The sequence below is a fragment of the Passer domesticus genome, chromosome 5 (genome assembly GCF_036417665.1).
Source record: "Passer domesticus isolate bPasDom1 chromosome 5, bPasDom1.hap1, whole genome shotgun sequence".
Lineage (NCBI taxonomy): Eukaryota > Metazoa > Chordata > Aves > Passeriformes > Passeridae > Passer > Passer domesticus.
The window spans coordinates 10802764-10820670 of NC_087478.1; the positions used below are offsets into that span (position 1 = coordinate 10802764).

Genomic DNA, 17907 nt, shown 5'->3' on the forward strand with positions numbered 1-17907 from the left:
GTTCAAGGGTTATATTTCACAGTGCAGATATCCAACTCTGACAGCAGAACTGCCAACAGAAGTGGGTCATCAGTTCCAGGTATCAGAGGTATCACACTCCCATTCTTTCCTGAGTTACCCCTCACAAACTGTCCACAGCAGCCTTGGACACTTCCCCACTCCTGAGACAGCTGCTTGGCTGCTGCCACCAGTGGGGTCTATTTGCTCAGTCAAAGGAGCAGAGCTGACAGGTATTACCACAAACACCTCTATCAGCCCAGTCAGGAACCCTGGCAATGCAGGCATCATCTCCTGGTTGGTTGAGGTCAGACACTCCCCAAGGCCCAGCAGAATTGCCAAGATCACCTTCTGTCTGAACACCCCCATACAGGGACCTAAAGGACTTTTGCAGGCTCTGTCCATCACCAATGGCTAGATGATGGAGATTTTCAGGAAAAGGAAGCAGCAGCAAAGCAGGATCCTAACAACCCAGCTGAGAGCGACGACTTTTCATAAGACTGACAAGGTACAAAGACAATATTCATAAGGAAAGCCACAGTAAATTGGTGAACTGTGTGAAGACTGTTGTGGAGGTTTTTTAACAAAACAAACAACACGGGCACCTTCTCAAGATGAGTTCCTCTGCTGTCTTGCAAGAATTACATTAGAAAAGATGACTGCTTTTCCCATTGGAAAAGATGACTTTGTCAGCTGCTATTTATTACTAAAAGATTTCCTGCCCCAGCTCCTGCACCAATACAGATATATTTTATGCAGTCATACAATAAAAACCTCATTGCTTCATGACTGAGAACAAACAATCAGGCATTCCTCCTTCAAAGTCTTCTCATACATTCCCACTGAAGGAAATTCACTACTGAGAAACTCCTAACAAAAGTCTACCTAAGGAGGCAGCAGTGGGCAAATCAACACCAGCAACAACCTTTCTCCTCCTCTTCCCCCAACAGACACCTTGGATGCCTTGGGTTCGAAGCACCCAGCAAAGACAAGAGCAGCAGCCCACTACCACCACCTGAAAAAAAAGATAATTATCTCTACTCTTTTCTGCTGGGTGCCAAAGAAATCTGAACCAGTAATATCATTAAGAATTACCTGTAATGAAATAAGCTTGCAATCCAGAGATGTTTTTGGAAGCTACTAAATTTGGTTTTAAATGTCCCATTCCTAGAAGATAACATGGAAAACTAATCAAATGATTAAAGCATCTTTCTGCATTTCACCTGCACTTTAACTTGGGTTGTTCTACATGATATTGTGTATCATTTGCATTCTGTGTGCAGGTTTCTTTCCCGAGTGTGCTTTAATTTAAACAGAATATATGGATTTAAATCAAAACAGGCAGACACAGAAATATGCTGGACGTTACCAAAGACATAGTTCACTGCATTTTTTTTTTTCTTTTTTACCATCAGCCATAGAAAGCTTTATTCCAAGCCTGATCACACTTTCAGTTACAAAACACATGGCAAAAAATAACAGTTAACAACGCAAGATCTGCCATATTTCTACTTGCCTCTATTCTTATACTGGACTTTCCACATTGAGGGATGGAGAATAGACCTCTCTCATTTTTAACATAATGAATATACCTAAGGGTAGCAAACAAAGGTTTTTATTATTATTTTTAATTTCATTTCACAAATGTTTTACTGTCCCCAAGCCGCCATTTGTTAGTGCAACAAACCGCACAGTGCTAGTTGCTGAGGTATACATGGTTAAACTAATTCCACCTTCAACCCAAATTGCTGTGTTTTCCCTCACGCTTTTTTTTTAAAGTAATGAAAGCCATATAGTCACTATTTCACATTTCTAAAAATAATTCCACTCCAGACTAAAGAATGGTTTTCTTCTTGGTGTTAATAATGACAGGCTGTAAAAAGCAACAGCCTTATCTCTTATCACCCATAGAACTCCTGCTGTTTTCTTTTTTTTTTTTAAAGATATTTTGTGCAAAATTAAGTTCTGTGTAGGTCTGTACCATAATTTGGAAAAAACTGTGTATAAAATGTACTTAATTTTTAAAAACAATCCCAACGTCAAACAACAGAGAAAGGAGAAACAGATCAGAGGCAGCTGAAGTTTTCACATGAGAAACTAAATATAGTATGTTCTTAAAGCTCCAGTAATACATTCTTCCAAAAACCAGAATGCACTTTGGTCATTATTAAACATTAGTACAGAGGCAAATAAAATACAAAATGCTTGTTTGTGTTGCTTTATATATAAAAATATTTTTATACCACATAAGTTTAAGACTCAATACTTCCAATCTTGCAAGATTCTGAATATTAGCAAACACAGGGCAATATCCAGACCCTTGTCAACAATTACTTGTCATTTTTCAGTATGAAGCCAGTATTTTACAAACAGAAAATATAAGAATACTTGTGCCTCATGGTATTAATCCTCCCAGAATAATTTGTAGAAGGAAAGTTTGTTACATCTTACTTAATTTCACAGGGATGGACACATTATTTTTGTCACACTGAAGAACCACGAGTCAATATGACTGGTCCTTGTGGGAGGCAGAGGGAGAGGTGTTAGAAACCCCAGCAGAAAGCACATGGGAATGACACCTGCTGGGGAGGAATGGGAGTTATTTCAAGACACAAACCTGCCAAATCCCAGGCTCTGCAGCTCTGCTGCTCACCAGAGCAACTTGTTCTTTGTATTTTATTGTTCTTAAACTTCAATGTGGTATGAATGGCATATACTATAGTGTACAAGAGGAGAGCATCTATCTATCTACCTATCTTTTGCTCAGTCATTCAAAGCATTCCTTTCACCAGTAAATAATTTGCTTGTTTAAATATTCAACTTCAACATATAATACATACTGCTCCATAGTTCACCATAATATATCCCAATTAATATACATTTATATGTATAAAGTTTCTCATTAAAAGTAACAATAAAAAGTGCACATGCACAGTCAGAGCTGTGAAGGACAGCCCAGTATTTCAAATAAATACAATATTTAATTTTTATCAAAATATCATACAGCATGGTAACCATTTACAATTATTGCTCTAATAAATGTGTTATCAAAGAACACTTGTTGACTTCTTATATAATACCTTTTTAATATCCCAGGATATTTAAACTGCAGCCTATACGAGTTTAGATCCTGGAATTACTCAAAATATTAGAAATTATTTCTAATAAAACATTTTTGCTACCTGTCATACTGTATTGACAGTACTTTACTTTTTGAGTATGTCTCACTTTTCTATTGCAACCAAGCATCTATTGACATTGTCTTCATAAATGACTGGTGCCAATGAAATATTCTACTTTACCACACTATCAAAAATCAAATGACCTCCATATAGTGTTACTGCTAACTAAAAATGTTCAGCATTGGCTTAGCTTTAACAACAGATAGAGCAATTTAGTGTGATCATATTTCAGGATTTCAAACTCTCAGACACACAGTTTTTGACCCTTCCTAAATTTGACCCTTTCCAGAACAAAGCAAGTAATTTGAAAATAAAACATAAATGTCAACTAAAACAAACATAAACCAGTGAGAAGATGAAATAAATACAAAGATTGCACAAGACAGATGTAAACACTTCCGTTTTCCAAATTACTTCCTTGAAGAGTTTGTAGCTTCTGAAATACAGATTCAGTGGCTGCTGTGAGGCAGTTCTGTCCATCAATGACCTTTTCTGTAACACTGTGTTATTTCATCTTCTTTCTATACTGTCAAGATTTGATCTTCCAGAGCTGGAAAAATTAGAGCAGTACATCAATTTATTTCTCAAATTATTTCTGTTTACCAGAACTGCAATATCACCACATTTTTTCTTACTGCATTTACTACATATTCTAATGACACACAGAATACATTCTACATCCATTTATTTCTAATAAGAAGATGATAGCAGATGTAAGCAAACTTAATGTCCAATAAAGGACACTGTGACAACTACAAGCTTGTGCCTCATAACCTGAATCTCGAAATAGTTTCCAGAGTTTGCAGTTCAGAGTGGGCTGAGAGAAGGATCTAAGGAGACAGCCCTACAGCAATGACAAACCAGCACTGCAGGACTGGTCACAGCAATGCCATTCCTACTGCAACACTTCACTGCAGTGCAAGACAAGGAGAGCTCTGTCTACCTCCCCTAAAGAGCTACAGAGTCAACAGCAAGGAAAAAAGAGAGAAATCAAATCTGGGATATGAGGAAATGTTAAGGAAGGTCTTGTACTTATGTGGACAAATATCTCCGTATTTATATCTAAGAATTCTTGTAATTAAGTGTCCTAAATGAAATTACAAAGCCACAAAATGAAAAAAAAAAGTTTTAAGGGCTGCTCTGACAAATACATCATTATTCCTCCGACATAGATTTAATTTAATAATTTAGTAACAGTTTTCAAACAACAAATCTTCTAGTTAGCCTGGTTAAGAATTAACTATGCTTCAATATGTGTTCCATCTGTGGTGAAAAAAGGATGCTTCTCAGGTATTTACCTTTAGATTAAATCCAAGCAAGTCGCTGATGACACCAGACACAGCTGACAGGATGACAACTTGGGTGATGTTATAAAGCAGTGGATTCATTGTAAGCCCATATAACCTAAAGGGACTGTCCAGTTCCTAATAAGGCAAAACAACAGCATCGTTAAAAACCAAAAATTACACAAAGGAGGTTTTGTTCACATATGTATTGAGCAATATTACTTTAGGAAGTCTTTAAGTCCCAGTGGAGCAAAACATTCTCCTATTATTCTGCATATCAAACACAATGCACAGGAAAATATCCATCAGAGTAACAGTTTATTGCTGTTGTCTAAATAACTCTTCAAAAAACTGGAGGCTACCTACGTAAAATACCTACCAATCTGCTCAAGAAAATAAAGAGCTAGGTGACACCATCTCCAAATTCCTTACAATTTTTCAGAAATTACCTTCAGTGTTAAAAGAACTGACAGGCAGTAGAACCACAAAAAGTAAGAAAAGAAAGATTTTTCATAATGACAGAAGACTACCTCACAACTATGAAAATTAACAAAAATGTCTTTCCTACTGCAATTTACTTCCTTTTCCATTAATTTTGAAACTAACAACTGATCAATATAGCCAGAAAAGGATGATAATGGAAAAGAAATCCTAGTAATCATTAGACTGCCAATACTTTACATTTTTTTAATTGAAAAGAACAAAACATTAGCCCAAATTAATCTGTAACAAAACTTGAAAAAAGAAGCTATTTCACTGATTTTCAATTATTGGTGTGTGAATATAATCACCCAAACTTTTCTGGTCTAGAAATATGTCAAATAAAGGAAGGAAAAAGGAGTTTTAAAATGTAAGAGTGGATTATATAAAGTCTACCAACTGTCACTGCTTTGGTCATTTGTATTTTCTAGCTTTAAATTCATCCTCATCCCTCTCCTACATTACATCCTAGGCCTTGAAAATGGCCTTATAAACCGTTTCTTAAAAATGAAGAATTTCAAAGGTATGATTCTTATTTCAAAAATGTGAAATAACAATGAACAACCTTTTCATTTAGATGTAATGTTGTACAAAATTCTGCTGCAAATACAAAAGATACAAAAGACATGATTCTGAGAAGGACAGCAGAGAAATTCTGCAAGGAAAAAGGTTTTAGATTCTGGATTCATCTTACCAATTTTGTGAGTAAGAAAATAGTAAGAATATTCAACAGAATCTAGTCTTCATAAAAGCTTAAAGACCAAAACCACCCAAAATCAAATTAAAAAAAAAAAAAAACCTGAGCCCATTTAGCTACTGGACATGAAGTATGTAATTGCACAAATCACTAACTACCAAGAATTTATTTAAAGCTCATAGTAGGTGGCTTGGAAATCTCATTTTTGGTATCTTCTCACAGTAACTAAATGATGGCCTGGGTCTGGGATTTGTGCCACAAAAGCTAAGTTCCCCATTGGAAAAGGCTGTGACTTTTGGCAAGAGGAAAACATGAAAGCTTTTTCTGAAACATTAAGAAGAGCCTGAAAAAAATGGAAGCAATTTAGACCAAGACTTGATAAGCATCCAACCTACCCACATTCTCACAGCACACAGACACTTCAGCTCATGAGATGATATCCTCAACCTGTTGGGCCTTGTCTGTTCTTGTCCAGTCCCTCCTTGAATCCAGAGAACCCTTCTGTATCCACAGTGTACCCTGACCACCTGATGCACTGAGAATACTTCCTTTTGTTTGCTCCACAGCCAGGTCCTGAAAGCCTTGCAGTCCCTTATTCTTACACCAGGATACAGTCACTGATTTAGTCAGGCCCTCCTTATTGCTGCAGCACAACTCTCAAGCAGTTGCTTTGGCAGCTCTGAGTCCTTGCTGACCCCATCAGTGCTCTCATAGAAAGTGCTCTGCATCTTTTTAGAGAGGAGGGGACCAACACACACCTTGCTCAAGGTGTGCTGGTGGGAGGAATCACTCATCTAACTAGAAGAAATACTCTGATCTCAGCTACTGACTAAATTAAACAGAGTTTTAACTGCATTTTAAGGGCTGCTCCCTGGCACATGGGACTCAACAGCCTAAGGGACCCAGATTCAGTGTGTGGTAGAATGAGGTCACAAGGTCTTAAATCATCACTGTATTGACACTCAGACAATAAAATTTCATCATTTATTTCCCAAGCATTCATCATCCTGACCACTCTGAAGTACCTTCTCTCACACTGCTAACATACAGCTAAAGAATAAAACTTCCTGGATGTAGTAATAATTTGCAGTCTGAACGATGGCAACATAACAGACTGCAGTGTATGAACAAGCAGCACCCCTGTCAAGAGATATAGGGCAAATTTAAACCAAAGCACACCCTACTGCCTGCAGAAGCCACACAAGTGCTCTTTAACCAATCTACTCTACTTCAGTTTTATAATATGGAAATACCATTTTAATTCTTACCTTCAATAACTTAGTAGCAAGTTTTAAAACATTGTTCACTAGTGTCAGTTCCTCCTTCTTATTAGGCTTTTTCTCCATTTTCAAGTATAAGTTTATCTGATTTAAAACAAAAACACAAGTATCACCACCTACTCAGAACTTAAAGGAATCAATTTTGAACTATTTAATATTTCAACAATGTGATTGCTCAGCAGCCATATGACAAAACTGCAATGAATTTCTGCAAGCAAGCAAGCTTTTTGTTTCTTTTTTAATATTCAAGAACAAGTACTGGCTCAGCACCATAGGAAAATACAATGCTAATTTATTATATAACTAATTACATTTGACATTATTATAGCACCAAGTTTAAAGTTTAGTCTGATCTATAAATTAGGCAGAAAAATACAACATAGGTAGAGTTTGTGTATTTTTTTTTTCCTCATTCAAGGGCTACCTGAGGTTTGACAATTCATCCCCAGAAGGTTTTTATACTAGTGGGCAGAACTTACAAGACTTTACATCCTCAAAAGTTATTGAACAGAATGAAATGCTAAACCATAACTCTGCTAAAGTGTAATTTCTTTTAGAAGATTCTAGTGTAATTTAGTACTTTATGAGCACCTCGAGAGCAGAAAAATCAATCTTTCCAGTGCCTTGAAATATTTCAAAAATTATTAAACCCTTCATTGCTGTAGGAGAACAGTATATTGAACATTTGAATACTTCTGTGATGTACATGTTTTTAGGTCATTCTTTCTGAGAAAGTTAAGAGTTCAAACTAGCTCTCTTTTGTCCTTTTAGCAATTTTGAAACATCAGCTTTCATTCTCAAACAACCTATCTTTGATATCCCAGATCAAACAAAGGCTAGGTTTTTTCCTTTTCTATTGTATAACAAAAGCAAATCAAAGCAAAAAATGTCTTTAAAAGCCACTAACTCTTTATTTTAGGGTGACCACCTTCAAAATAAAAAATGAAAAATTTAGAAATGTGCTGAAGTAGTCCTTTAGATGACACTTACCTGACTATGCTATGATATATTTCACCACCTCGTTGTATGGTGGCTATTGAAATAAGGGCCACAGACACTAAAACAAGTAACTGATTATCAGATCTCCCTTAAAAAGACCACTGTAAGTTTCTTACACAGGTTAAAAACCTATGCCTAATACATTCCAAGGCATATTAAACTCCTGAACTATTATTATTGCATTATACATTAAAATTATGCTTTCAGAGCAAAGAGATGTCAATTTTTAAAGACAAAACTATTGATTTCAACAATGCAAGAGTTGTAAACAGGACTAAACAAAAAATAAGGGCTCTAATTAGCAACTCTGAAAACCCTAGGAAGATTCAAAGATCTCTTTGAGAACTATTATGATTTCCTTAATTTCAGTAACAAACTTGCCATCAGGAGTGTGTCTGCACAGCCATCTACCACAACTATTTTGAGATTCAATAATGGCAAAACGACAACTATGGTCAGACCATATTTTGCTCATGGAATTACAAGACCAATTAAAAACCCTTTCAGAAGGACCTGAAAAATTACAACCAAACAGCATAAAATCAAAAAAATCCCTTTTAGTTTCCCATCATGACTTCTAATCATGAGATTCATAGGCTGAATATAAAGCACAAAGGAGTGCCTGGAACATTGCTAGCAAAAGTAGAATCTTCAATTTCATCTTATCTGTGGAGCATTTAAATTGCATCTGAGAGTGGAGACTCATTTGGGTTTTTTTTGTTCTTGTTGTTGTACTTTCCTGTCTGCTTCTTTTCAGCTTTGTTCTCTTCTCACTAAGCCTAATTACTGTAGTGTGCAATTTTCCAGGCCACTGGATCAGATGTGCTTTTTTAGATGAAATGAGTGTCAGTCAATATTTCAAAGGGCTTGACCTTCCTTGAAAAGTCAGAATGTTAAGACTTCCATGAGTCTGTCTCAAGACCACTGTAAATATGCTGTAATACCCAGCTTAAACAAATGAAACCAGTCTAAAATAAGTCCTACCCAAGGTGAAGTGTATCCTTTTCATTTTCTGAGAAACAATTGTGAATTCTATTTTGGTTTTCATTTCATAAAGCTCTCAGGCATTTTTGAGGAAAAAGACTCTTAACAGGATAAGCTGCACTCAATGAAAAGGTGTCTGATTCTTTAAGTTCTGAGGACATACAGAAAGTGTTTCTTTCAATATCCATGCTAGATTAAAATGCTCAAACACTGACTCCCAGGAAGAGCATAGTATAGAAATCTATGAAAGCAAAATAAAGGCTTGACAATCTCTCTCCTTGCTCTTTGCATTTTTTTGCAATCCTTATCCCAAACACTTCCCTCCGTTTTCATTCCAGAAACAGCAGACAAATGTCACTGGGACATTCAGCTCCGAGGATCAACAGAACAATGGAAAACCCTCCAGGCTCAGGAACTCAAGAGTTTTCAGACTGGTGCAAAATATCTCATTCAGAACAAGGCAGAGGGGCAGTCAGGCTTCTCAGTCTCCAACCCAATCTTTAGTAAAGGCAGAATGAGTCATTTATATCATCAGTCACAAGCCTCACATCCTGACTTTGGGACACACACTGTGGAAGATTTTATTCTCCTACTTGAACACATTTTCTGTAGGAAACCTGTGAAGGTTTCTGGAACTGCCTATTTACCTTGCCCTGAAAGGATTGTTTTGTACCAGTGTGAAACTTCAGAAGAAAGAGATTTCTTTCTAACCTGACACTAACTGAACATGCTTAGCTTGGAAAACTATCAGCAGTGCCAGGCAGAGCAGAGAGGGAAGTTTGAAGTACAAACACCAATCAGAACATTCCTGAGAAGAAACACACATAAACCCAAAGACAAGCCTGAAAAATGACTGAAAAAAGGAGTCTAGAAGAGGCTATATGTAATCCATGCAACCTAGCAATCCTAAACTATTGGACTGGAAACAGCAACTCACTTCACAGAGGGTTAAGTTTGTCTTCAGATCTTTTATTCACCCACCCAACACTGAGATTCCAGGATTTTTTTCAGATTTAAAAACCATTTTTTATGTTTGTGTTCTGTTAGATGCTCAATTATATCAAAGGAGATGGTACCTCTAAGCCCACTCACTTAAACAGAAGTTGGGATAAAGTCAAACATTTACCTCAGAAACTGACCTTTGGATTGCAAAGTTGCTTTACTTCCCCATAATTAACTCCCTAATCCAAACTATTTTAATGAATCTACAAGGCCTGAGACCTACCAGATGAATTAATTCTTTAGGTATAAAAATATAGATCTATACAAATTCTCACCTGCTCAGTAAGTAATATTGAGGTATTGCTGTACTTTTTACTTGTTTCAGATCCAAGAGTAACAAATCTTAAGAGAAAAACAGTTAGAGAAATGCACCAAATTACAAGTTCCCAGTTGTAGTGACAATCAAGGAAAATCTCATGCATGTGAAGTAGCTGAAAAGAAAAAAAACATAAAAGAAATCAAAATTTAACTTGAAATAATAATTACATTACAATACAAGAAAATAGTTACATATCTCCAGAACTTCAAGAAACATATCCCAGTAATAAGTATAGAGAAGGTATTTAGGCCTATAAAATCTGACTCATAATTTTAAACCCACACTGTATCAGAGATATGAGGTCTGAGAAAGGATAAATAAAAAAAAATACATTCTAAGACAATTTTTAACTCCTGTTCAGACTTGCAAAGGCACTACATGGCATAAAAAAAATACCCTCACATGTACTAAGTTTTATGTAAATTACATTCTTAATAAAGTACTTATAGCTTGCTAGCAGGCAAACACAGTTGGAAATTGTAAAGAAAACACAACCATAAGCCATTCAGAAGATCCTCTATATTTCGAAACAGAAGTTCAAAGACAAATCTTAAGCAACAGAAATCTTCTTTAAACATAGATTTACTTACTAAAAGATTTTCCACTAGAGGGCAGGCAAATATAGCCAACAAGCCTGTTTCTCACAAAAAGCATCAACCAAGGTCAGTATCAACCCTCTCTGCAGAAGGCTATTTTGATGCAAAATAAAGGGGGAAGAAAAGTTCCAAAAACCACAGTGAAAAATGAAGGAGGACACAGATATAAAATAACAGTGATATCATGAAACATCCTGAGCTGGAAGGGACACACAAGGATCACTGATTGAGCCAACTCCTGGTCCTGCACAGGACACCCTCAAGAATCACCTTGTCCCAGGTGCAGCATCCACCACTTGCTCTCATTAGACTCCACACCACTGGTGATTGCCTAGCCCTCTAATTTACTGCAACATAATTTTCTTTTGCTATTACAGAAAAATATTCTAAAGTAGATGAAATGATGATACAAAATGCAGCTCTATTCTAAAAAGCTCTAACAGCTATTACTGGTTTTTCACTGTGGTCTTTTAACTTACTAGACATCACCATGCAGAAGGCACTCAAAACTGTTTTGAAACTTAAGGGTTGGCACAGGCTTGAATATTCATACACTCATAATTATAGAAGATTTTTTTTTTCCTTCTTAAATCACTGTTCACTACCCATCTTTGAACTTTCTTTTGCTTTCAACAGCATCCCATTTTCCCCTTCCCTCAACTCTCAATTAAAAAAACCAAAAAACACAAAACCCACCAAAAAACCAACCCAGACTGTTTCTCTACAAGTAAAGTTTCCTCACCTGTGCACAGCAGATAAACACAACTGAGATAGTCAGTAGGAAGGCAGATGAAACTATTACATCCACTGAGCGCTGAGGACCTCGACGCTGAAAAGAGAGATTAAGCACACGTGAGTGAAACCCACCCAAACAGCACTGGAGTTCAGCATAACTGGTTTGAATTACACTGCTCTTCACTGGTGATTTCTCAGTTGAGTTAGTTTTCTACACTCTGTCTCTGACCACTTTTTTGTTAGCCACATTATTATACAAATGTTCTCATTGGCACAGGAAAAGGTAGAATATATAAGTGTGGGTTGCAAGGAAAGGAACACCCCAACTACATTCTATTATCCAAGTGATGTTATTCTCCTTTCATCCCACCAGCACCACACTAAAATTTGTTTGCTTATAATTCCTGTTTTCCACACTCTCCAGTCTCCACAATATAATTCCTTAATGCTTTCACTAATACTTTTCTGCAGGGATCAGAATGTCTTACAGATAGTACTTGGGCATAAGTTCTAGCTTCACCTGGCACCCATACATTCACAGCACAAACACACAAGAACTGTCTTGCTTTTATAAATTCCTTGTGTTAATGACACCAACTGATGAGACTCTTAAAATAAGATACTGTCAGTATTAGACTACATGTGGTCACTTTTTACCCAGCACACTCACACAACTTTTCAGCTGGCATTACTACGACAAGACTCCAACTCTGAATGAACACACTTAGGCTTTAAAAGAAGGTGAAAACCACACGTTAACTTTCTCAAAATCTGTCTGCCTGCAGGCACTGAGTCACAAAAATAGAGCACATATGGGACATATGCACCAATAGTAAGTGTACAGGACGAAACAGTCGACAACACCAACCTTCCATCAGCATCATAGAAGATATTTTATGTTAGAACATAAGATGTTTAAAATGTATTGTGTTAAAATATTATTAAAGCAAAAATACACATTATTTTACCTTTAGATAGGACCTGAGAGAAAGCCACATTTTTATATTCTGCACTTTCTTTAAGCGAAAGTGAGGTACCTCCGATTTTCTTGCCCTTCTGGCAGATGTTAGATGACCAAAAAGTTTAGCAAAAAGCAGCCTCTGCAGAGAAGGAAAAAAAATCACCTTAGCTGTTAAATGATTTTCAGAGGTACTAAGAAAATAAGAGAAAGGGGCTTCATTAAATATGTCAACGTAATGTACAATATATCAGTGTAAATTAAAATATGCTAATATAAACCAGAAGCAAGTGCAGCATGTTATTAAAGAGAGGAAATACACAAAAACATTTTAAAAGTCTCCACATTCTAATGATTAACAAAATTTAGCTACACTTTGAGTTCCTTTCTTCAAATTTTAGACAACAGATCTGCTATGTTCTTAAAATCTGGGAAAAAATAATCCAAACCTGGCAATCATTTGCATTAGAGAGCACCTATACCACAGGAATTCCTTCCAATAGAAATCATTATTAGAAGCAGGTTAATTCTATTATAATGTATTAGATCACATATTGTGACTATAATTTGAGAACAGAAAGTATAAAAATGTTTCTTTGCAGACGAGTAAGTATTTATATGCTGCAGCTAGTAAGGTTGCTCTCTGAAGTTTCAATTGCAATAACAAGCAATGCAGTAGTACTTCAGAGAGCAGCTCTCACCATCTCCAGCTACAGAACTGATCTAACAGCAAAGTAGGCAGGGCATTGGCCAGGGATGGACAGAACTGTTTTGAATGCCCCATCCCTGGAAGTGTCCAAGGCAGGGTTGGATGTGGCTCTGAGCAACCTGGTCTAATGGAAGGTGTCCTTGCCCATGGCAGAGAGGTTGGAATTGGATGATCTTTAAGGTCCCTTCCAACCCAAACCATTCTACGATTCTATGAATTAAATTGAAGGTTCTGAATAAAACACACTGGAAATTTACAGAGCTCTTCTCCTGAAACTACTTCTCCTTGAGAAAACCTGAAACAAACTGGGACAGGACTAAGCATTGGGCTAATGCATTGAGCCAGTTTTCCCCCAGAAATTCTCTCTAGGAAAAAAATAAAACACCACCAAAAAAAGCCTTTTAGCTTCAGAGACTTCAGTCCACTGGAACTGAGTCATCTCCTGAACTGCAAGCCCACTGAAGTGTTTGTCATCACTGATCTATGACTCACAGCGCGCTGAAGAAAACAAGTTTAAAATAGCCACAAAGTCAAACAACGCAAACATTAAACCTTGGTTTGCTTTAGATGAAGTCTCTTGGTTTGCTGTTCATACCTGTTTATATGTTCTCTCTGCTACACAGAGCAGAAAAAAGAAAATCCACACAAGAGACACCCGGACCACGAAACTTATAATAACCATTGCGAGAACCAGAACATCTCCATCTGATCCAAATGCAGTCATGCAAAGCTCAGTGGCAGAATGTGCAGCCAGTTGTTCCAAATCTTTAGCTTGGAAAAGTCGAAAGACAAAGGGCATTAAACCCAAGATTGAAGATATGATATTTCCAAAAATCTGATATCCAATTCCTGGTATATGGCTGTTCACCTAAAAACAAAAGAAAACAAGGAATGTATTTAATTTTTGAATTATTTTTTCATTAATTCAATAAACAAAATATTAATGCTTTTCTTTTATCACAAAGAACACTTTATAATCTGGTAAATTGTATGAAAACATCAACCAATCATCATCCCATTTTATTATTTAAAAACCAGGAAGTCCTCAAAGAGCATTTAATGCACAGGAACCAAGTAATTTAAATACCCAACAATAAAACACTGCAGTTAAATTCCAGTGCATATTCCTGCATTAAAAATTCACTGAATGCTGAATTAGTCAAGTGGGCCAATCAGACTGGGCTGCTTAGATCCTGTATGTTGCTCCTATTTCTGTTTGGTTTAGGCTGTATCCTTTTTAGTAGAATCAAAGTGTATACAGTGCAGACAGGTCTGGAGTTCTGTTCTGCTGGCTATGGCTTGCTGAGTTTGTCTCTGCTGTGTCTTGCATCCAAATCTGTAAAGCCTCTGAGTCAGGCAGAGATCCGAACTAGGTTTGTGAACAAGCTGCTTTTTAACAAGTGGGAGAGAGTGAGTATCAGCTTGTCAGAACTAGTGAAAGTTTTCTTTGGCTATGCTTGATTTTATGAGCAACTCTACAAAATACTGACGTTGTCTATTTTGAAAAGAGCACATCAATTAAATGCATTTCAAACTGTTTCCTCAAGAGGAGTACCAGGAAACAGGAGGGAGGACTAGTGAGAACATCCCACTCATCCTCTTAGAGGTTTGCTTCCTAAAGAGGAAAGCTTTCTTTTCCAATCCTAACTTTAGCATCCAGATACTCAGATCTGTATATTCCTAACCCAATAAATTACTTGTTCATTGAAATCAAGGAGTTAAACTTGATTATTCAGAATAATATTGTGATTGTAATTCATACAATTATTATGCATCAATAAAACTGACGTTGGCTATGTGAGCAAGCAACTAACAATGCAAACACCTTTTATTGTCCAAACACTGAAGATCTGGTAGCTCTTTAATCTACTACTAACAAGTAAATCAGAGTGATGTAAGCCACAGAACAATAATGTGAATAAAACAGACTTAAACAATAACATGAATAACAAAACAAACAAATTAAAAGACCCACAACCAACCAACCAACCAACCAACAAAACACCAAAAAAACCAACCAAACAAAAAAACCATAAACCAAGCTTGGTAGTGCTTACACTTCTCAATACAATATTTGCATAAAGTAAAACAAATACTCACTCTGTTCATTATCATACCACTGATTTCAAGTACAGACATATCTGCTTTCTTGCAGTCATTACCCTCCCATACAATTGCACTTATTTTTTCTAGTCCCGGATTCAAACTGTGGATCCAAGGCAAATGACTCTGGGAAAGACAAAGAATATCTTCCATCAGAAATAACAATATATTTTCATGTCAATATGTCTTTGCAAGCAACATACTAACAATCCCCATCCCCTAAAAAAATACCAAAACCAAAAAAACAACAACCAAAAAAAAAAAAAAAACCCACATAAAAAAACCCAAAAACCCCAAACAAACAAAAACAGACACCAAAAAAAAACCAAACCAAAACACTTTAGACTGACAAATATTGCTATATAACATTTACTTCTACTATATGTTAACCTCATTCCTCAAAATCCTCCCCTTCTTTTCCAAGAAATAGCTGTGAGAACAGAAATCTCTCCTCTATACTCCATTTTCTAATAGGGATGAGTTAATGAGATTAAGGATTTATTGGCTTCTTTTTCACTCAAACATATCAAAGAAGAGAGAAATGCGAAAACAAAGTTCTACTTCTGACTGATTTTTAATTCTGGCACATTTAAATGTATTTATTTTATTTAGACCTAACATCTGAATAGAACTCTTCTTAGGTTAAACCTAAAGGAAACAGGTTTTTTTATTTGCTCTTACTGATATCTGTACACTTCAAAATTCTTGTTATGCATAAAGACCCTGCTGTGCACACTGTATCTGGCCAGACTCAGAGAGCAGTAGGTGTCTAATCAATACAGGCAGCTCCTGGAGCCAAGCAATCCAGGTTAATCTTCTGAATGCACTTAGGGCTCAGGGAGCTTTCTTTCAAACCACAGAGCCACGTGAGAACTAAAGGATAAAAACAAAATGTTGAGGTGACAAGTACTGCTGTGGCCATTTCTTGATTTTCCTCAGCCCTGGCTCCCTCCTCCTCCATTCAGGAGATTAAAATTGCTTTCAGCTTTAGTCACCTGGCACTATGTGCATCACACTGCAAGAAGTGGTGGTGCTGGCAGGGCCAAGGGCATGCTTTATTTCTAGATTTTAATTATCATTGATTGCAAGTAAAGCTTTATTTTAATTTTATTGCTTACTTTGTAAGTATTGATCTGAAATATTTGTAATCTGCTGAGTACTCAATTACCTCCCTTATTTCCACTGGGTGAAGAAGAAATTATTTATAATATTAAAATAGTGTAAATATTTGTTGCAGGTTTTTCTTAACCAAGCTTTTTCCAAGAGTTTTCCAAGCTCTCCCTCTAGAGGGAGTATCAACACCAGGAGCTGAAACTCAAAAATTTACAATCTGTAATCAAACAAAAAAATTCTCAAGTGGTCAAATCAATACAATCCTTAAGTCAATATAGGTAGTGTAATTCAACTCACTACTGCAAGGTTTAGTGCTTTACTGAATGCAAGCAGGAAGAACTAAAAATAAAAATAGAAATACTGCATGAAATTATGCAAATTGCTATTATTAACTTTAAGGTAAAAAAATTATAATCAAATAGAATTTAGGCATGTATAATACACCCATGATATCATATACATACACATATTCATACAGTATATGTTATCCTTCTGTTTGCTTTTCTTATATATACATTTCCAAATAAGCAAATAGAAAGTTTTCTGATAAGTGCTTATAAAAGCAATTCCACTAGCGGAAAAACAAAACGGGGGGGGGAAACCAACTAAAACCCAAACAACATAAAATTAAACAAAACAAACACAAAAAAGGAAAAAAAATCCAAACCAGAAAAATTAATAACCAAAAAGAACCACCTATCACAGAGGAAACTTAAATCAATCAGTACTTGCCCTAAATTACAATTAAGATTCAAACACTCAAATATTCTATAGGCTATTTTGATATATTTTCATATACTCTTCTTTAGAAAAATTAATGACTGAGTAGCAGAAATCAAGACTTACATGTTTTAATTCTATCAAATCACTTTGGCTTTGTTACATCCATCTAACATAAGTCTTTCTCCCAGGCTTTCTGTGACATATGACAGGTAACACTGACCTTGTGTGTAGTGTAAAGAACCAGAACTGGTGCATACCAACCTGATGAAATGGGTCATCTCTGAATTCCTTCTTCACACACGGGTTCACCTGAGGGCTCTCCACGTCTGTCTCGCTGCTACAGGACGAGTGGCACTCAGCACAGTGCAGGAGGTCCTCCCACAGCACATCTTCTGTCTCTGACTCTGGCCTCGTACTCTCTGAGTCTTGTCTGGAGCTTGAGCACCGGGAACTGCAGCTGGTACCTGATTTAGGTGTATCCTGAAAGCCAAACATCCACTGGAATTAATGCTGCTGTTTTATTCTACATCATTTCCTGGCAGAGATGTTCTGAAGTTCAGATTAGGGAATCTGTGTTTTTCTGGATTTTTAGGTTCTAATCCATTATCCCTGTCATCAGAAAGAAACACTTGCAATAAACATAGAAATCTAAGAGGCTGTACATTTTAAGATACTGTACCAAAAAGCAAGCAAGCATGGCCCCTTCTTTTTAGGGAGGGGGTCACATAAGGTAGAATCAAATCA

The 17907-nt window shown here is 36.4% G+C and overlaps 1 protein-coding gene across 1 annotated transcript in view; it reads right to left on the minus strand.

The window, feature by feature from the left end:
• Positions 1–1721: 1721 nt before the first annotated feature.
• The window catches only part of PHTF2 (putative homeodomain transcription factor 2), a 62156-nt gene continuing 45970 nt past the window's right edge, over positions 1722–17907 (minus strand). The window contains exons 10-18 of the mRNA XM_064421914.1: positions 17425–17643; positions 15325–15453; positions 13820–14092; positions 12526–12657; positions 11565–11651; positions 10183–10338; positions 6911–7006; positions 4478–4603; positions 1722–3729 (exon numbers count right to left, since the gene is read on the minus strand). Coding sequence (XP_064277984.1) covers positions 3709–3729; positions 4478–4603; positions 6911–7006; positions 10183–10338; positions 11565–11651; positions 12526–12657; positions 13820–14092; positions 15325–15453; positions 17425–17643 — 1239 coding nt within the window. The 3' untranslated portion in view covers positions 1722–3708. The remainder of the gene's footprint in view (positions 3730–4477; positions 4604–6910; positions 7007–10182; positions 10339–11564; positions 11652–12525; positions 12658–13819; positions 14093–15324; positions 15454–17424; positions 17644–17907) is intronic.